Source organism: Cervus canadensis, chromosome 17 (assembly GCF_019320065.1).
Source record: "Cervus canadensis isolate Bull #8, Minnesota chromosome 17, ASM1932006v1, whole genome shotgun sequence".
NCBI lineage: Eukaryota > Metazoa > Chordata > Mammalia > Artiodactyla > Cervidae > Cervus > Cervus canadensis.
This window is the reverse complement of record NC_057402.1, coordinates 5,710,071-5,731,068: the sequence shown is the minus strand read 5'-3', so window position 1 is coordinate 5,731,068 and position 20,998 is coordinate 5,710,071. Positions and strand designations below refer to the sequence as shown.

The following is a 20,998-nucleotide window of genomic DNA, read 5'->3' as shown; positions in this document are numbered from 1 at the left end:
GTTGACTCGTTGGAAAAGACCCTGATGCTGGGAGGGATTGGGGGCAGGAGGAGAAGGGGACGACAGAGGATGAGATGGCTGGATGGCATCACTGACTCGATGGGTGTGAGTTTAAGTAAACTCCAGGAGTTTGTGATGGACAGGGAGGCCTGGCATGCTGTGATTCATGGGGTCGCAAAGAGTCGGACACGACTGAGCGACTGAACTGAACTGAACTGAATTATCAACTGACTAATCTATTTAATACTTTGAAAGGAGATCATGATTTAAATAGCCCTTGATCACTTTCTCAAGAGGCACCAGAGGAACTCTATTTGGTACAAAATAAATTACAGAAGCAATTTCTTACTCACATTAGACTAGATTTACCTTTAGAACTATTTGTACTCCCCTCTCTTCATTCTCCCACGGGACTCCTTGCCCAACAAGAACACCCAGTAGAATGGATCTATACCCATTTTAGAGGAATAAAAGTCACTTACACCCTACCTTGATTTAATTGCTCTAATCATTATCAATGGAAGAAATAGGACTAAAACTCTAATTGCCTCAGATCCCCATAAAATTGTGATACCTGTCAGTAAACCTCAATTTGAGAATGCCTTACAAACGTCTACTGCTTTCCAAATAGCTTTTCTGGAATATTTTGGAGAAATTTCATTTCATTATCATTCTAACAAGCTATGGAATTTCTTCAAAAATACTGAATTTATTAATTCCCGCATCGTCAGCTCACAGCCAATAGCTCAAGCTGAAGTTTTCTATATAGATGGGACTAAGAACGCTAAAGCTTCATTCTGGTCTCTCAAAGAATATAAAGTTTTTTATACTAAATTCCATTCTGCTCAGCAAAACAAATTATATGCTCTTATTCACATCACACACTAAAATTGCAAATAAAAAATTTAAAAAGGGGGAATACCCTGGAACATTGCTATCTTCCCTTTCTAAAGCAGACTCTACTAGATGCCAACATAAGATATTCTCTAAACCTATAACTATTGTTAATACAGCTTTGTTTGTTTTAAATTTTTTAAACTTACCACAAGGAGATATCTTGACAAGAGCAGAAAAACATTTTGAGGAATTGATGGCGCCTGGGTGGGCTACAGTCCATGGTGTCGCAAAGAGTTGGACATGACTGAGCGACTTCACTTCACTTCTCTTCCTCTGCGGCTGGGGTCCAGCCCCAGCAGGATCCAGGGGTACCCTCAGGATGAACGGCGTCAGCGAGATAAGACACAGTGAGACAAACCTCGGGGGCTAAGTCTGAAGTTTATTTTTGCACTCCCCCTTTATGCCCTCTACAACATCTTTTAGGGGGAAGTGCATATCGCTTACACAAGAGTCAGCTCAAAAACATTACAGCAACTTGACCTTCAACAGAAACAGGATGTCATCCACATACTTCTCATTTACAAGAGTCTTTTTATCATTTGACCTTCAGGCCTGTTAACATTTTATGGCTTGTACCTGGGGTGACTTAAGCAACCTCAGTAGCTGACCCTGTTTTTCTTGTGGTTAATCAATTTTCTTTTTGATAGGCATCGTCTCTATGGGAACCAGATAGGATCACATTTTCATGGAACAGAAATGTGAAGGATTGCAAAAACAGCAGATAAAGCACAAAACAGACTCTTAGTCTAAAAGGTAACTACCTGCAAGAAGTCACCAGCTAATCTCTATCTAAAGTATTTTCTATTAGGCACATTTGTGGCTATTTTATTTGTGGAGCCTCTCTCACCCCGCGGAGGGACCTATGCTTAATGGTTTCTTTTGTTAGCGCACTGTGCTTAGGATGTTTAGAACAATCATGAGCATTTTTTGCAATGGGAGCACACATTTATCAAACAAGCCAGAATGCCAGCAAAAGGGTTTGAATTGAAGCATTTCTTTCACCCCTGGCCCCTTCATAGGGTACCAGCGTCCAGGAGATTTATTAGTTAGGGTTTTAAGTTGGTCCTCATTCAGTGAAAGAGGAGCGGGAGAGCTCTCGGCAGGCAACACAAGAATGTGCAGCAGGGCGAACAAGAACAACAGCAGAGAAGGGGGGAGGATGCAGGGTGCAAGCTTCTGAGTGCTCTGCCGAAGAGCTCTGACGATACAAGGGAGGACAATGATAATAATAAGCATCAGCGCTATTACAGCAACGTAACTGAAAATAGCGGACAAAATACTTTTGGCGGAGATGAAGTTGGAGAAGGCTTTAAAGAAATCACTGGCGGCTCCAGCGGCAGGAACCTGTAATCGGGAATGCTCCATTGTTCTAATCTGTCCATGCAGTCTGTCTAAATCTAAACTTCTGCTAGAGCTATCCCACACCCCTGAAATATGATTTTTAATTTTTCCCAATTGTAATCAGTCTCATTAACCTTTAAGGGTGCTACACAAATCCACCAGTAGTCTGCGTGGCAGGACAGTCTAACTTTAATTTTAGGGCTTGCAGTTCTGTTCCAATATGCATTACCGCTTCCTCTAGAGCACCTCCTTTCATTTCTAGTTTTCTGTCTATGACCTCTTGAGTCGCTAAAGCTAAGGAGACATTTTTTGACATAGTATTAACATACTGTGCAGTAAGTACTTGCTGGGTTAATGCAATTGCCGCTACAGAGACAGAGGTAATGGCAGTAATTAATGCTGAAATTTCTAAAACAAGCAATCCTATAAATCAAGAGCGCATCAGATCTTGTAATTGTTGAAGCACAGCTAGACCATAATTATCATACCAATGAGTAGTTATTGTAACCGGTACCACAAGATAAGGCGGACGCTGTAATACAGCAAAGGAAGACACATTGTATTGAGGATTTACACAGGAGGACAGCATACATTGTTTACGGGAAACCTTGTTAGGTCTGCCCGTATAGTTCGTGTGTATTTGAAGATTTTTTGAGTTATTGGTAAAGAGAAAAACATAGGGTGAGGACAAACAGGCCAGGGCAGAATAAATAGAATCATTTTTGGGTCGAGACAACGTGATAGGAGAAGTGGCTGCAAGGGCCCTCCGTATTTCAGGCTGCCAGAGTATTTTATTTTTGATTGCGTAGGATAGCATGGGAGGGACAATTGGTTATGATGCCATCTATTGGCTGCCAAGGGCCAGTGAATAAGCTGGTTATTCCAATTGTAAAACTTGGCAGTATAGCCATGGACTAACTTTGGCTTTTGTCTGGGATTTGGGTTGCTCCAGTCTTGTACTGAGAAATTTTTTCCTCCTGGGATTACATAATCAATTTTGGAGTTATATGTACAGGATTTCCAGCTCGGATAACCCAAACGGTTATCTATAGTTTTCCATATCACATCTGAAAAGACTATCTCATTGCAATTCGGATAACCAGGCAGAGCAAGTTGAAATTTTGACTCATAAGGATCAAGAACTCCTGGCATACGAGCCAGCAGTTTCCAAGCCAGCCGGCTTCTCTTTTTATCTTCAGGACCCGTCAGAGGGAAATCTGTCAGCAAAAGTTTTTTAGAGGCCCCAACGCATCCCTCTTTAGAAGGGGTTATAAGGTCTCGGGAGCAACCGGTAGGGAAATTAAAACACATTGGGAGTCCATTGGTCAGTCCTTTAAAGGTGTGGTTGTAATTAATAGGATAATGATCATTAGTATAAGAAGTATAGGATCCCCCCAAAAGATGGGGTTGATCGGTATTAAGCCATATAGGACCGTTATTCCAAGTCACCACCTGAAAGGTGGGAGGATCTGGAAAATAAGCCCAATATGTTTCGGGGGAGGCAGCGCTTATCTGACAAGAAAGTAAAGCAAGAATGGCAATAAAGACTCTTTCAGGGGAGGATGGAGACCCCTGTGGGGACGCTATCTCCTGTGCTTGCTGACAGAGCGCCTTGACTTGTCCCCAGGTAGGGAGAGAAGCTTGTCGTGTCGAATGTGCTGGTCATCTTGGTGGTCTCCTGCAGCGTGAAGACGCGGGAGGATCATGAGCAGTTAAACAAAGCCGTGACATCTGCTTGGTGGGAGGGTCTTCCTGACCTTCTTTAACAATTTCTGACATCATCTGCGGCTGATTTATCTGACTTCTCCCATTAGGTGGGGGTGGTGGAGGTAGAGGAACTCCCTTCCTTTTCTGTGGTCGGATCATCGAGGGGGTCGGATGCTTGAAGATCTGCGACATGTCGAATCAATCTGTCTGGGACCCAGATTGGTGATTCTGCATCCTGAGGAAATATACAAGCATATCCTCGACTGCTGGTTAATAACGGGCCAGGCCTCCTCCACTGTCCCGATAGGAGGTCTTTTCATTTGACCAGAGACCTCGTGCCTGACTGCTCGGGACTCCAGTGCCGTAACATTGCAGGCATGCCCGATCAATCAATGTAAAGGTTGTTTATTACAAAGATAGCATGGTGCAGGATCTGATGAGGGGAACGATACCTAAATTCACCCTCCTGTAATTTAAATATTTGGGATTTTAAGGCCTGGTGGGCTCTTTTTACTATAGCTTGGCCCTGTGGATTGTAAGGTATTCCCGTGTTATGCTTTACATGAAATCTCATACAAAACTCTCGGAATGACTTGGATGTATAGGCAGGGGTGTTTTCAGTTTTTAAAGCTTTTAGCAGCCCGAGATAGGAGAAGCTAACAAATAGGTGTTGAACCACATCTTTATATGCTCTCCCGTCCGGGCGGTGGCTATGATAACATGAGAAAAAGTATCAACAGTTACGTGAACGAAAGACAGTTTTCCAAAGGAGGGGACATGTATCACGTCCATTTGCCAGAGCATGTTCGGTCTAAGGCCGCGGGGACTTACTCCCATCGGTAAATTTGGGATCATAGTGGGTCAGGGAGAACAAGCACGGACTATTTCTCTAACAGATTCTCCAGGGATCTGAAACTGGCATCTTAAAGCTGTGGTGTTTTGGTGATGCAATGAATGAGAGGCCCTCGCTTTTTCTATAACAGAAACCACAGTTATTCTAGTTGGTGAATCTGCCAAGTCATTTAAAGCATTTAACGGGCTCTGCAGACCAGAATGGGCTCTAATATGGCCAACATAAAAGGCTTGGTTTCGGTTCCAGATCTGTTGCTGTAGCTTGGTTAGCAAGTAAAAAATTGTAGCCTTAGTTTCAGGCAGAACCGCAGTTTCAATGTGTGGAAACAGCCTAACCATATACTGAGAATTGGAATAAGGGTTAAATTCCTTTTCTGCAAACATTATAAAAGCCTCTATGACCGCAGTGAGTTCAGCCCTTTGAGCAGAAGTTTCTTGGGTGTGTATTACTCTGTTTTGATCTTTTGTAACAATAGAAGCATGCCCATTAGCTGACCCACCTGTAAATATTACCTGAACATTGGGAATAGGGGACAGTTTGCATCTTACAGGGAATATCACGGGATGTCTAGAAAGGAAATTTAGTAGTGCGTGTGAAGGCAAATGATGTAATATCTGTCCTGTGAATCCTCCCACGGTGATTTGCCAACTCTCCTGAAACATCAACAAGGCATCTAGTTGATCTTTGTTGTAAGGAATCACATTTTTTAATGGTTCTTTGCCAAAGAGCTCTATACTGCGCCTCCTTCCCTTTAATATTAAGGCTGCTACTAGACTTGGGTATGTTGAGACTACCTTTTTGGCTTGTGGACCCATTCTAGAGGTCCTTCCTGCCAGAGAGCCCCTGTAGGTGCAACCGGAGTGGCCAAAGAAACTGCCAAGTAGTTGACATATTAACTCTCTTTACATAACTATTAGATAAAGCCTTTTCAACCTTTTTTAATGCCTCTTGAGCTTCTGTGGTTAACTCTCTTTTTGAAGTTGGGTCTGAGTTTCCTTGTAAAATATTAAACAGGGGTTTAAGTTCAGCTGTTGTTAATTTTAAGTAGGGTTGTATCCAATTAATATCTCCCAAGAGTTTCTGAAAATCGTTTAATGTATGAAGATGATCTTTTCTTAGCTGCATAGGGGCATGAGTCACTGTGTCAGAATGAATGACACGCCCTAAATAAGTTATAGGGGGATTAATTTGAATTTTTTCTAAAGCTATTCTTAGACCATGTGTAGATAAAGCCTGAGTCAATTTGTGTAAAAGTTTGTACATGAACTTTATCGGAATGAGCTATTAGAATGTCATCCATGTAATGAATCATATACACTTGCTCATATTAAACTCTTACATCTTCTATGGCAGCATTTACAAATTTTTGACATAGTGTTGGACTATTTTCCATTCCTTGTGGTAGCACTTTCTCCCGGGAGCCATTATGGCAGATCCCACCCATGACGAGGTCATGAGGAGAAGACCTGACAGGCAAGGCCGTCCAGGACATAAGGGACCCTCCAGGTTGGCCCCGGCCTCTAGCCCACCCTGCATCCTCCCCCCTTTTCTGCTGTTGTTCCTGTTCGCCCTGCTGCAGATTCTTGTGTTGTCTGCTGAGAGCTCTCCCGCTCCTCTTTCACTGAATGAGGACCAACTTAAAACCCTAACTAATAAATCTCCTGGACGCTGGTACCCTATGAAGGGGCCAGGGATGAAAGAAATGCTTCAATTCAAACCCTTTTGCTGGCATTCTGGCTTGTGTGATAAATGTGTGCTCCCATTGCAAAAAATGCTCATGATTGTTCTAAACATCCTAAGCACAGTGCGCTAACAAAAGAAACCATTAAGCATAGGTCCCTCCGCGGGGTGAGAAAGGCTCCACAAATAAAATAGCCACAAATGTGCCTAATAGAAAATACTTTAGATAGAGATTAGCTGGTGACTTCTTGCAGGTAGTTACCTTTTAGACTAGGAGCCTGTTTTGTACTATATCTGCTGTTTTTGCAATCCTTCTCATTTCTGTTCCGTAAAAATGTGATCCTATCTGGTTCCCATAGAGACGATGCCTATCGAAAAGAAAACAGACTAACCACAAGAGAAACAGGGTCAGCTACTGAGGCTGCTTAAGTCACACCTGGAGCAAGCCATAAACTGTTAACAGGCCCGAAGACCAAATGATAAAAAGACTCTTGTAAACGAGAAGTATGTGGATGACATCTTGTTTCTGTTGAAGGTCAAGTTGCTGTGATGTTTTGAGCTGATCCTTGTGTAAGCAATATGCACTTCCCCCTAAAAAGTGTTGTAGAGGGTATAAAGGGGGAGTGCAAAAATGAACTTCAGACTTAGCCCCCGAGGTTTGTCTCACTGTGTCTTTTCTCGCCAATGCCGTTCATCCTGAGGGTTCCCCTGGATCCTGCTGGGGCTGGACCCCGGCAAGTGGCGCCACGAACAGGAACCCAAAGGTAAGTCTCTCATTGTTCAGTTTTTGGGACGGCTAGGACCCCACGAGGGCGCTGCAGGCCCCCCTGCATAAGACAGGTAGGGTAAGGAGTGTGGGTAGGTTTCAGGTTCCTTCTTTTCTAAGATTAAGATCCTCTCCTTTTTCTTCTTCTAATTAGTAACAAAAATGGGTAACAGTGAGTCAAAAAAAGGCAGCTTTTTATTGGAGTCATGATGCAACTCCTTAACCGCAGGGGAATTAAAGTTAAAAAGACCAGTGCTCAGTCCTTTTTTACGTTTGTCCAAGAGCAATGTCCTTGGTTTCCAGAAGAGAGCAGTTCTCCTGGGTTCCCTTACCCTCCTGCTCTCCACCCGGGTGCCCTTCCCAATAAAGTCTCTTGGTTTATCAGCACATGTGTCTCTTCGGACAATTCATTTCCGAATGTTAGACAAGAGCCCAGTTTCGGGCCCTGAAGGGGGTCCCCTTTCCTGCAACTGGTGGGGACTCTTCTTCGCTGAGACTGACATCCGGACCACTCGGGGTACTCAGAGGCCAGCTTGCCTGCCAATGGACCAGACCCAGCGGCCGCAACTGGGACCCTTTTGTCCCTGGTCTCCTCCTGACATGGACAACTGGCCAGAGTGCCCGACCGGTGGGGAACAAGAGACATTATTGACCTCTCTCCCCTTCCCTCTCTCTTCCCTCTCCTTAGCCCTTCCTGTCCTTCTGTTTTTCTAGTCCCCTGGTCCTGGACGCAAGAATCTGAAAAGCCTTTAAAAATTTTACTTATTTCAACTTTTTTAATAAACTAGTAAATTTTATATTGTAATATCTAATTCATGACCAAACTTAGAAAATGAAGCTAGATCTTGCACTGTGTCTGTCTAAATATGTCTTGGTATGTCTTTGTCTCTGGGGAATATTTTTTAGGTTAATTTGTAAATGAACTCTATTTAATTGGCTTAAAGAAAGGTAAGTGCTAACAAATCAAATAATTCTAAATTAAACAATAAATTCCAGGTTCAGGTGAACTGGGAAATATTCAGTATTAAATACTTGATATTAATGTTTGTTTGTTGACCTATCTAGTATAGACATGTCTTAGAGTAATTAACATAAAATAAAATATTTTCATTGTACTTAAGTTTAATATAAGTTAAATATTATATCTGTTACAAGTTTGTCAACAAGGAAATAACCTCGAGTGAAGAAACTTCTAAAAAATGTAAATGAGATATGAGTTTATATACAAATTCTATTAAAAATAATTATTCTTTAGTAATATCTGTCTACAATAGTCTCTCCAGATTGGCGTAACTTAAATTTCTAAGGGCTGTGCTACACTAAGTATTGTAAGTCTATTAAATAATTAGGTCATTTCCAAATAAAATAAGATTTTGAAACATTTACTACTAAATACTGATTTCCTTTTACAGAAAAACTAAAGAGATTTGAGACTACAAATGAATAATATTTGATGCCATCCTGAGATGTTCACTAAATTTTTTTTTTAGAAATTATCACTGGTATTTATGTTCACCAATCTATAGAATGCTAATATAAAAGTCAATTCTTGGTTGCTTAAGGAAAGTAAGATGTGTGTTTTCAGTAAAGAAGGTATGAAGAATGAAGATACATTTTATGAAGGAAAAAAGAAGTAAGTCTGACTTACAGTTGGCTGTTCCAGGAAGGGAGAACAAATGGGTACAAAAAGTGATAAAAAGATTTTATAAAAACTGGACCCCAAGGGAAGAGTTTTGTGTATAAATAAAAGTTTTCTTGAGATGTGGAACTGCCTTTGATAATTGATTTTAAGTTTCTTTACCTCTGAAGTGATCTGTTCTATGTTTAACTTTAAAATCTTCTTTTTTACTTTGGGTAAGTAAATATATTATTTCACAGTGATCTATATGATTCTACCTGACAGAGTACTATAAACCCTTTTGATATTTATTGACAAAACTGCCTAAATAGCTTGACTTCTAGCTGACTTTGGGATGCTTCAGAGGGCCCCTGAGACATCCCAAAGAGCTATTAAACTACCTGAGTTCATTTGACATGTTAAATTGCATGGGAAATATTGTTGGAAGAATGATAAATCTTCTCAGGTTATATTATATGGTTGATGTTACTTATATAGATATTCTAGAAATTGTATAAAACTCATAAAAATCTGATATGTCCTGGTAAAATGTTGTCAGTTATAATTCTAGTTATCATGTTAAAGTGTTACAAGTCACAGCAATGACCAGGTTACTTTGTTAATTACAATTTAATTAGATTTTAAACATGCCTTGTATGGTTTCACTCTCATGCCTTTAAAAAAACACTGCTAGTTCTTCAAGATTTATAAAAAAGACTTTTCTAAGATAAACTGATAAATTTTGTTTGTTTGCTATCTGGTAAATTGGTAACAGACTGGAATTTAGTCTACTCTCTATGTTAAGAAAACAAAGTTTTCTTAAAATAAATCTTTCAATATGAGATTATAAATTTCTTTGCCTTTAAGTGATTTATATTTGTTTTTAAAATCTTTTGTTACTTTAGTAAAGTAAATAAGTGTTATTTAAGATTATGGTACATGTAGAGGCTCATTCTGCTTCTACCAAAAATAACCCCTTACTGTTAGACTTGTGCTATCCTAGTGTCTTAAAACATGACAACAGTCTACTCCTAAACTGGGGAATTAAAAATGTGTGAACAATAGCTGAAAATCAAAGAGTCGGGGCTATGGGAGATCCAAGACAGCTGCTTGGCTTTTCCCAGCTCCCTGACAAACCTCATTTTTATTTGACGGGTTAAAGCCTTCCCTGGCTACCGGGTTAATGTATCCATAATTTAAAAAATCACTAAATGTTAAGTTTTGTAAATTGTTAAACTAAGTTTCTAGTTTTGTTAATTAAGGTTTAGTGTTCACTAAGACTCACTTCTGAGATAGTTCCTTGTTATGTTATATTGCTAACAGATTTAATTAAATTATTTAAAAAAAGACACCCTAAGTTTGTTTCTAAAGCTTATCTTAGTAATCTATCTTTGGATGAAGATCAGATGCCTCATGACTTGCAACCAAGACATCCTGCGTGGGCAACTCAACAAGCCTCCATACCCACAGAGGGGCAAATTAAGTCGCTTTGCCATCAAGCACAGGAAATAGCTTCTCTACAGGGATCTTCAGCCTCTCCTGAAAGGGTTTTTATTGCTATGCTTGCTTTACTTTCTTGCCAGGTGCTGGCCCAGGTCACCGGGAAAGCATGACCATGATCATGGAGCTTCACAAGGAGGTCCTCCAGGACATGGCCCCCCCTAAGAAGCACCTGCTGTGACAGACAGCCCGCCAATGCCCAGATGGGCCTGATAAACAAAAACACGTTCTGCACCACGCTGCAGCCCCGGCTCTTCACGATGGACCTCAACGTGGTGGAGCACAAGATCGCAGCCTTAAATGCGCTTGCGGCCTGCAATTATCTTCCTCAGTCCAGAAAAAAGATCATTGCTGCGCTCTTCAAAGCCCTGAATTCAACCAATAGCAAGCTCCAGGAGGCCGGAAAAGCCTGCATGAAAAAGTTTTTAAAAGGTGCTACCATGAAAGTAGACCAGATCCACACTCACATGCGCCCGCTGTTGATGATGCTGGGAGACTATCGGAGCCTGACGCTCAACGTCGTCAATCGTCTGACCTCTCAATATAATATTTGTTCCTTTGTGGTGCTGCGACGCCCAACTTACCTTATGGTGCCCGTCTCAGTGAGTACCTATTGGTATGACATTTATGGTATAGTCGTTCTGCAACAACTGCAAGATTTCATGCGATCCTGATGGTTTTTAGGACTACTTATCTTAGGGATTTCAGCTTTAATAACAGCAATTACCTCTGTCACTGTGGCAGCAATATCATTGACTCACCAGGTACGTACTGCTCAATATGTCAATGATATGTCAAAAGATGTTTCTTTAGGTCTCGCTACGCAAGAGATTATAGATAAAAAATTAAAATTAAAAGTAGACGCCCTAAAAAAAGCAGTCATGTATATTCGAACTAAATTACAGGCCTTAAAAGTAAAGTTAACATTATCCTGTCACGCTGACTACCGGTGGATTTGTGTAACACCCTTAAAGGTTAATGAGACTGATTACAATTGGGAAAAAACTAAAAATCATATTTCAGGGGTACGAAATAGCTCTAGCATAAGTTTAGATTTAGACAGACTGCATGGACAGATTAGAACAATGGAGCATTCCCGATTAGATGTTCCTGCCGCTGGAGCTGCCAGTGACTTCTCCAACTTTATCTCCGCCAAAAGTATTTTGTCCACTGTTCTCAGTTACATCGCTGTAATAGCGCTGATTCTTATTATTATCATTGTCCTCCCTTGTATCGTCAGAGCTCTTCGGCAGAGCACTCGGAAGCTTGCAACTGAAATTCATCTGGCTGTTTTAAAAAATAAAAAAGGGGGAGATGCCGGGAGCCATTATGGGAGAGCCCACCCATGACGAGGTCATGAGGAGAAGACCTGACACGCAAGGCCGTCCAGGACACAAGGGACCCTCCAGGTTGGCCCCGGCCTCTAGCCCACCCTGCATCCTCCCCCCTTTTCTGCTGTTGTTCCTGTTCGCCCTGCTGCAGATTCTTGTGTTGTCTGCCGAGAGCTCTCCCGCTCCTCTTTCACTGAATGAGGACCAACTTAAAACCCTAACTAATAAATCTCCTGGAGGCTGGTACCCTATGAAGGGGCCAGGGATGAAGGAAATGCTTCAATTCAAACCCTTTTGCTGGCATTCTGGCTTGTTTGATAAATGTGTGCTCCCACTGCAAAAAATGCTCATGATTGTTCTAAACATCCTAAGCACAGTACGCTAACAAAAGAAACCATTAAGCATAGGTCCCTCCGCGGGGTGAGATAGGCTCCACAAATAAAATAGCCACAAATGTGCCTAATAGAAAATACTTTAGATAGAGATTAGCTGGTGACATCTTGCAGGTAGTTACTTATTAGACTAGGAGCCTGTTTTGTGCTATATCTGCTGTTTTTGTAATCCTTCACATTTCTGTTCCATAAAAATATGATCCTATCTGGTTCCCATAGAGATGATGCCTATCGAAAAGAAAACAGACTAACCACAAGAGAAACAGGGTCAGCTACTGAGGCTGCTTAAGTCACACCTGGAGCAAGCCATAAACTGTTAACAGGCCGGAAGACCAAATGATAAAAAGACTCTTGTAAACGAGAAGTATGTGGATGACATCCTGTTTCTGTTGAAGGTCAAGTTGCTGTAATGTTTTGAGGTGATCCTTGTGTAAGCGGTATGCACTTCCCCCTAAAGAGTGCTGTAGAGGGTATAAAGGGGGAGTGCAAAAATGAACTTCAGACTTAGCCCCAAGCTTTGTCTCACTGTGTCTTTTCTCGCCGACACCATTCATCCTGAGGGTTCCCCTGGATCCTGCTGGGGCTGGACCCCGGCAACTTTCCACTGGTATCTTAAGTAAGGCTGTTTAAAATTTTCTGAAGGGAGACTGAAGGCAAATCGCCTTTTATCCGTGGGGCTTAGAGGAATAGTAAAAAAGCAGTCTTGTAAATCAATTACAATTATATTGTACCCCTCAGGGATAGCCACTGGAGAAGGAAGTTCGGGTTGTAATGCTCCCAAATCTTCCATAGTAGCATTAACGGCCCTCAAATCTTGTAGTAGCCTCCACTTTCCCGATTTTTTCTTTATCACGAAAATGGGAGTGTTCCAAGGGCTATTGGAGGGCTCTATATGTCCTAATTGCAACTGCTCAAAAACTAAAGTCCTAGCAGCCTTGAGTTTTTCAGTAGTAAGGGGCCATTGTTCTATCTACACCGGATGTTGGGACTTCCATGTGATAGGGTCGGCAGCATGGACAATGGCCCCCATTATAAATTCGGATACCTGAGACCAAGACGTTGCGCCAAGGCACAGGGTTAAGAGGCTCAATTTTTCTTTCTTGATGTTTGCCCAAGCCTTTTGAGGGGTCATAGCCCATCTGAAGCATCTGGGCAGTAACCTTTTCATCAGGGCTGTAAAGAAGCATTCCCATCTGAGACAAAACATCTCTTCCCCATAGAGTAAAGGGAAGCGACGGGACCACATACGGCTGGAAATTTCCGTGGGTATTGTCAAACTGCCATTTTAGCGTTGTTGCACTCCTTACTACAGAGGGAGCTTTTCCCAAGCCTATTAAATCATTTTCAGTTTTATGTGTAGGCCATGAACTGGGCCAGTCTTTTCCAGCAATACAAGAAATGTCTGCCCCTGTATCTAGTAACCCCAAGATGGGTTTGCCACTGACAAAAATATTTTTCATGGGTCTTTTTTGAGTAATTTCTGTCACCCAAAAGGCCACATCACTAGAGCAAAAACCCTTGACTTGTCTCTCACTCTGAGTAGTGACATTACCCACAGTGGTAGCATATGGTAGAAGTAAAAGCTGAGCAATTCTCTGCCCCTGGTAGATCGGAATTGTCTTACTTGGAGGAGAAATCATTATGTGAATTTCTCCAGTATAATCAGTCTATGACCCCAGGGACAATGGTAAGGCCTTGCATTGCTATGGAACTTCTGCCAAGTATAATTCCCAGTAACCCTGCTGGCAATGGGCCTTTAATTCCGGTAGGAATCTTTACACTGGGACAATCAGGAGTTAATATTGTTGAGGTGGTGGAACTGAGGTCCAATCCTGCACTGCCTGGGGTTGCTCTGATGAGCTCTGTGACGGGACGAAGGGTATGAATGGGTTTAAGGTGCTCACCCCAATCATTGCCGGGGCCTGGGGCTGGCCCCTCAACACATTTCCCGGCTGTTGACCGGAAATCAAAAGTGTCCCATTTTTGTGAAATTTAGACTTACATTCTTTAGCCCAATGAAGCCCCTTCTGACAACGAGGGCAAGGGGTTTTCGGCAAGTTAGAAGGGCCAGGAGGATTAGTATTTACAGGAGAGGATTGAGCGTTTGCGGAAGGGGGATTAACCGGTTTGTGGGGACCGCTCCGGCTAAAATGCCCACCTGTCCACATGAAAAGCATCCTCTGACTGCAGCACCGTTTTGCCTTAAACCACTTGGACCTCCGTTTTGAGGGGTATCTTTACAGGCGAAAAAGGATTGTACTGCTTGTTGGTGAGACTTACCCTTTATTGCTGCTGCTATAGCGACACCCTGCATCATTGCTGGGTCAACATTTGCACAGTGTTTGATATAGTCTCCTATGTTTCCGGATTTTTTTATAGGACAAAGAACAGCTTGGCAGGTCAAGTTAGCATTTTCAAAAGCCAGTTGTTTTGTTAATATTACAGCGGCTTCTACACTAGGTATTACTCTATGGATCCCCTCAATTAGTCTGGAAAGAAAGTCCTCGTAGGGCTCCTCTGGTTTTTGTTTAATATCGGACAGAGATGAGGTTGATTCCTTTCCCTGTGGGAGTGAGCGCCAGGCCCCAAGAGCACAAGCAGTGACCTGTTCCAGAGTCCTTTTATCTAAATTCATTTGGTCCCTAGCACACTCATAATCATCAGTACCTGATAACATTTGCTGCGTTATATGCTTAGGACCATGTTTGCGGTTAGCATTAGCCTGTTTCTTGGCCAAATCTTCATATTTCGTCCTCCACAACAGGTATTGACCTCCAGACAGACAGGCCTTAGCAACTGTCCTCCAGTCGTAAGGAGTCATCCATTTGGCCGCCAAAGCATCAAGTAGTGTAAAAGTATAGGGGGCAGTGGCTCCATATGTAGCATAGGCCTGTTTGAGTTCTTCTATTAACTTCATTGGGAGGGGCTCCCAGAATGAGTTGTCTTCCCCCCATTCATCAAATAATACAGGGAAGCAGGCTTCAAGGTGGGGGTCAAATCCATCTTCAGGGCTGGATAGCACCCTTCTCCTTAAGGGGCCCATGGGGGGCCCCTTTACCCCATAATGGGGAGGAGGGAGAGGCAACTGGGAGCATCTAAGCACCCTTTTATGTGACTCAGGAGATTTATCTATCAAGGGTTTTGGATTGAACCTTACAGAGGACTTAGCTGAAAGGGGCTCTTTTAAGTCTTTTGGAGCATCTCTGGCTAAGAAGGACCATTCGTCCTCAGAGTTGTATCAGGCTGCTGCTTTTTCTAATGTATCCTCGTCCTGGGGAGACAATGAATTTTCCTGTTCATCTTCAGTTTCAGGATTATCATGAGTACTCATTGCGGCTAACATGTCCCTCAACTGCCTATAACTAGGGTTAGTTTCTTCATCTTCTTTAACTTCCTTGATTTTTTTAGACTAATGTGTGGGATCTAAAGCATCTCTAATCATATTCCACAATGAAAAGGTGTCAGTCGGCACTTTCTCAGGGCCATTCAGGGTATAATAAGCTTTTAGTTGTTTTCTTACCTTTTCCCATGTTTCTAGGTTTACAGTGCCCTCTTCTGGTAACCACGGACATTACTTGGGCAAACCTGAAAAAGGACTGAACACTGGTCTTTTTAACTATAATTCCTCTGTGGTTAAGGAGTTACATTATGACTCCAATAAAAAGCTGCCTTTCTTTTGACTCACTGTTACCCATTTTTGGTAGCAATTAGAAGAAGAAAAAGGAGAGGATCTGAATCTTAGAAAAGAAGGAACCTGAAACCTACCCACCTCTTTACCCTACTATTTTATGCAGGGGGGCCTGTAGCATCCTAGTGGGGTCCTACCTGAAACCTATCCACATTTTTTACCATGCCTTTCTTATGCAGGGGGGCCAGCAGCGCCCTAGTGGGGTCCTAGCCATCCCGAAAACTGGACAATGAGAGACTTACCTTTGGGTCCCTGTTCGGGCGCCACTTGCCGGGGTCCAGCCCCAGCAGGATCCAGGGGAACCCTCAGGATGAACAGCGTCGGCGAGAAAAGACACAGTGAGACAAAGCTCAGGGCTAAGTCTGAAGTTTATTTTTGCACTGCCCCTTTATACCCTCTACAGCATATTTTTTGGGGGAGGTGCATATCGCTTACACAAAGTTCAGCTCAAATATTACAGCAACTTGACCTTCAACAGAAACAGGATGTCATCCACATACTTATCGTTTACAAGAGTCTTTTTATCATTTGGCCTTCAGGCCTGTTAACAGTTTATGGCTTGCTCCAGGCGTGACTTAAGCAGCCTCAGTAGCTGACCCTGTTTTTCTTGTGGTTAATCAATTTTCTTTTCGATAGGCATCATCTCTATGGGAACCAGATAGGATCACATTTTTACAGAACAGAAATGCGAAGGATCGCAAAAACAGCAGATATAGCACAAAACAGGCTCTTAGTCTAAAAGTTAACTACCTGCAAGAAGTCACTAGCTAATCTCTATCTAAAGTATTTTCTATTAGGCACATTTGTGGCTATTTTATTTGTGGAGACTTTCTCACCCCGCGGAGGGACCTATGCTTAATGGTTTCTTTTGTTAGCGTACTGTGCTTAGGATGTTTAGAACAATCATGAGCATTTTTTGCAATGGGAGCACACATTTATCAAACAAGCCAGAATGCCAGCAAAAGGGTTTGAATTGAAGCATTTCTTTCATCCCTGGCCCCTTCATAGGGTACCAGCGTCCAGGAGATTTATTAGTTAGGGTTTTAAGTTGGTCCTCATTCAGTGAAAGAGGAGCGGGAGAGCTCTCGGCAGGCAACACAAGAACGTGCAGCAGGGTGAACAAGAACAACAGTAGAAAAGGGGGGAGGATGCAGGGTGGGCTAGAGGCCGGGGCCAACCTGGAGGGTCCCTTATGTCCTGAACGGCCTTGCGTGTCAGGTCTTCTCCTCATGACCTCGTCATGGGTGGGCTCTCCCATAATGGCTCCCGGCACTCTGCCCATTTGGTATCAAAATGGGTTCAGTAAACAATGGAAATTTGGGAAGGGAAATCTTACAGGGAAAGGGATATGCTTGTATTTCCCCAGATGGATCCAACGAACTCACATGGCTTCCTCTTCGGAAGACTCGACCCAAAGGGGCCCCCAGCATTCAAAATGGAAACGAAACAAGAGAAACCCCAGGAGGAAGAAATTCTAATACTGGCCACGTTTGCTCTAAAGATCTCCAGGAAGCACCGCCCTTGGCGACATCAACCTTATGAGTCCTGAAAACCTTACTGCTATGCTCGCTCCATTTGCCTGCATGACCCCCCTGCCCCCTACCCCGCTGGAGCCAGAATAACTAATCAGACTTACTGGGTTTACTTACCCAACCCCCCTTTATTGCAGGTCGTAGAATGAACGGAGAAAGGACCGATTGTATCAACCAATGACTACTCCCATATGCCTCCTCCCTGGAACGTGAAGGAGCCCTAACACCCTGGGGAGGAGGGAAAACTAATTAACATTTCTTTAGGCTATGAAGTCCTTCCTTTGTGCCTGGGCCCAGGGGAATTATGCATAAACTTCAGCGGACAAACTTGGGCTTTCGTCCTGCCTCCAAAAGAAGACCTTTGGACATTGCTTGGATTATTTACTGCCCTTTCTTTGTGAACCATGTTTACACTACTGAAACTTTAGGGAAAGAGTTAGGGATAGAACAAAGAACAATATGTAAAGGGTTTACTTATAAGAACTTTAAGTATACTCCTGTTCGTTGGGACAAATGTCAAGCCAAATCAGGAAAACTAATATTTGTGGCTAGCCACACCATTGTCGATTGGGGACCCCACGGTATGTGGTTGTCTAACTGCTCGGATGATATTAACAGCAGTGTGTGTGATTATGCTACTCAGGTAGCTTGGGGGGTTACTAATACTAGGATGGAACATTACCATGACAAAGGACTTCTTGGCTGGCTTGATGGTGGAATGGCATCCCCTAGTCCTCGGATCATCCTCAATAAACAAACTGGGCCTGAACAATGGGACATATGGAAACTTGCTGCGAGCAACGAACAACTTGGAACTTGGACTGGACATTTCACAGGAACCAGTCATAGTACTCATAGTAATTATTTCTTTCACTATATCAATCATACTTCATACAAGCTTGTATTCCCCTTCCTTTTGTTTTAGCTATAGGAAACTTACAATTCAATAAGACGTTCTGCAACTAGTATAAATTGCAAATTGTATACCTGTCTTAAGAAATGAATCCCTTTTGATTCTTTGATCTCAACGTAATTTGTGGTTACCAGTAAATCTCCAACGGTCCTGGGAAGAAGGTCCCATGGCCGGGTCCCGGGTACTTACTAAATTACTCTGACGATCTAAATGATTCATTGGACAGCTGATTCTTGGCATTTTGGGATTAATAGCTATTTGCACCACTGCTGCTGCCGCTAACATTGCCTTACAAACCTCAATTCAAACACATGATTTTATCCAAAATTGGGCTAAAGATGCTCATACTGTCTGGGCCACTCAGGCTCAGATAGATGAGGATATTCAAGATGAAACACAGGAACTAAAAACAGCTATCAAATGGGTTGCAGATCAATTAACAGATGTACAAAAACAAGTGATATTAAAGTGTGATTGGAATTCTACTCAATTCTGTGTTACTTCTGTTCCTATAACTGGGAGCAAATCAAATTTCATTTACAAAATATTCATGATAATGCCTCTCTGAATGGACAATTATTGCAAAAAGAAATCTTTGAAACCTTCTCTAAAAGTCTGCCCTCATCCACCAATCTGGAAATTTTAGCTGAACAACTAGCTGATGAATTATCTGGGCTAGACCCACGAGGATGGTTTCAAAGCATCACCCACAGCATAGGGTCTGGAACTGTAACTCTGGCGATTGTCTTGGCAATTATATTTGTTGTTTACTGTTGCCTTTCCGCCAAAGTTGTTAAAACTAAACAAACTCAGAAAGTCAGGACTTTTTACAAATATAATAAAATAGGGGAAATTGTCAGGGAATGTTTAACAGTGGGATTCCTGGGTGCTGTTTCCTATCTCTCTTGAGCCCTCTGTTCCTTATCAGTCCCTATCAGGGGCCAGAGGAGCTGGCAAGCTGCTCCCAGGACTGAGATCATAGAGATGGGATGCTTGCATAGGATTTCCTTCATTAGCTTTTCCATTTGGTGAAAGGGATTACTTAGGACCCTCTTGTGATATGGATTGCCTTTTGGCCTTATAGCCTCTATTGCTCCTTGTTTCCTTGGTAACTTGTAAAGTCAGGTCTTTTGATCTTTATCTGAAGAAGCTACCGTGTAATACGGTATATATACTCTTACAGAATTTAATAAAGCACCCTTGCTCCACCAGAGACTTGGGTACCCGTGTCCTTCTCTCTCTCTCTCTCTATTTCTGGCTGATTCCCTGGACCACGAAGGCCGGCTGCATAACCCAGGGCATATTAGCCTCTTTCCTTCTTTCACTTTCTTATCGTCAACTCTGGACCACCAGATTCTGGTCCATTAAAGGACCTCAACAAGTGGCGCCCAGAACAGGGGCCTGGTATACACGGTACTTCAGACGGAGTGACTCAGGGCCTATTGAGGCCAGTAAGTACAAGGACATGGGTCAAATGGCTGGAAAGCCCCCTCACTTTTCTACTTTACTTCATCATTTATTTAAAGTTCAGGGACTTTAGGTTTCGCGCCAACGAGTAGAGGCTTACCTTCAAACAATAGCTGAACATAATCCCTGGTTCACTGATGAAGGCAGTTTTGATTTAGAAATTTGGCAGCCGGTCAAAGAGAATGTTGAACGAGCCACCAGACGGGGAAAAAATATTCCAATTGATTTCTGGCCCCTGTGGGCTCTCAGTAAAGCTGTAATTCTGCCATTTCAAGGCAATTCTAGCCCTCCTGATATTCGACAACAGACAGAATGCTTATTACATGAACATGAATTCGATGATGAAACTTTACAAAAGGCCCAATTAGAACAACACAAAATATTTCAGAATTTTCCTACAAGCCCTGCCCTGGCTGCTCCAAATGCTCCTCCTCTGCCAACAGGCACGAATCCAAAAGTCTCTCTTTTTCTAGAACCTAATGATTCTGACGACTCTCCTGAGATACTCTGTGACACCAAAGCTGGCAATACTTTTCTGGATAATAATGATAAGTCTTTAGCACAAACTCATATTTGCAAAAAATTGCTGCCTGCTCACTGTCCTTCACGACAGAGTCTCTCTGAATTGCTGGCTTTGCAATCACAAGTCTCTGAAGCCGATGGTTTTTCCGCCTTCCCAGTTTTTAGAAATGCTAACGCTCAAGGGCAAATAATACCTCAAAATGAAGGTATTAACCTTTTTCACATGCAACAAATGAAAAAGGCTGTAACTATGTATGGCCCAAATTCGCCTTTTACTAGAGAGATTCTAAATGCTATGGTGTCTTCTATTGGAACCTTTATTCCTTATGATTGGTAAATTTTAATAAAAGCTCTCCTTAAACCAGGAAAATATCTTCAATAGACAATGTGGTTTCAAGATATAGCCAGAGATCATGCTAACAAAAACACTCAAGCTGGTGCTCCCCAAAACCAAATTACTTTTGAAATGTTAACGGGCACTGGACAATTTGATGCTATAGAAGCTCAAATACAATGCCCTCTTTGTTGCATAAGCAATTAAAAACAGTGGCCCTTGAATCCTGAGATCAATTACTCCTCAAGGGGAACCTACAGGCAGCTACACTAAAATATTACAAGGCCCTAATGAAGCTTATGCTGATTTTTAAGCTAGATTAGAAACTACTATTTCCCGTACTGTAATCGGAGAAGAAGCTAAAAGGCAACTAGAGAAATTACTTGCTTATGAAAATGCAAATCAGGAATGTCAAAAGGCTATAGCCCCAATTCATGAGACAGGGACTATTATTGAT

The 20,998-nt window shown here is 42.4% G+C and overlaps 3 protein-coding genes across 4 annotated transcripts in view; 1 reads left to right on the top strand and 2 right to left on the bottom strand.

The window, feature by feature from the left end:
- Positions 1-20,998, bottom strand: part of LOC122419778 (exocyst complex component 3-like protein 4) — a 45,629-nt gene that overhangs the window by 15,425 nt on the left and 9,206 nt on the right. The gene's annotated exons all lie outside the window — the stretch shown is intronic.
- Positions 1,920-6,819, bottom strand: LOC122454766. The gene is given in 2 exon segments (XM_043489351.1): positions 1,920-4,180; positions 6,741-6,819. A coding segment is annotated over 1 exon segment (1,329 nt). The 5' UTR covers positions 4,138-4,180; positions 6,741-6,819; the 3' UTR covers positions 1,920-2,808.
- LOC122454774 (transformation/transcription domain-associated protein-like) lies at positions 7,142-17,586 on the top strand. Of its 2 annotated transcripts, none has more exons than XR_006273517.1 (3): positions 7,142-7,242; positions 10,446-11,126; positions 17,140-17,586. XR_006273517.1 is itself a non-coding variant. In XM_043489364.1 (3 exons), the coding sequence occupies exons 2-3, from the start codon at positions 10,566-10,568 to the stop codon at positions 17,320-17,322; spliced, it is 582 nt and encodes a 193-aa protein (XP_043345299.1). In that variant the 5' UTR covers positions 7,142-7,242; positions 10,446-10,565; the 3' UTR covers positions 17,323-17,586. The 2 variants fall into 2 exon arrangements, 1 of the variants encoding a protein (XP_043345299.1); XM_043489364.1 differs by having other exon boundaries at positions 10,446-10,964.

What these genes read in the sequence shown, in the direction of transcription:
- LOC122454774 (XM_043489364.1), top strand. Translation starts at nt 10,566, where the DNA reads ATGGGCCTGATAAACAAAAACACGTTCTGCACCACGCTGCAGCCCCGG. An exon ending in ACCTTATGGTGCCCGTCTCA is followed by an intron (nt 10,965 to 17,139) that starts GTGAGTACCTAT and finishes GTATTTCCCCAG; the next exon opens with ATGGATCCAACGAACTCACA.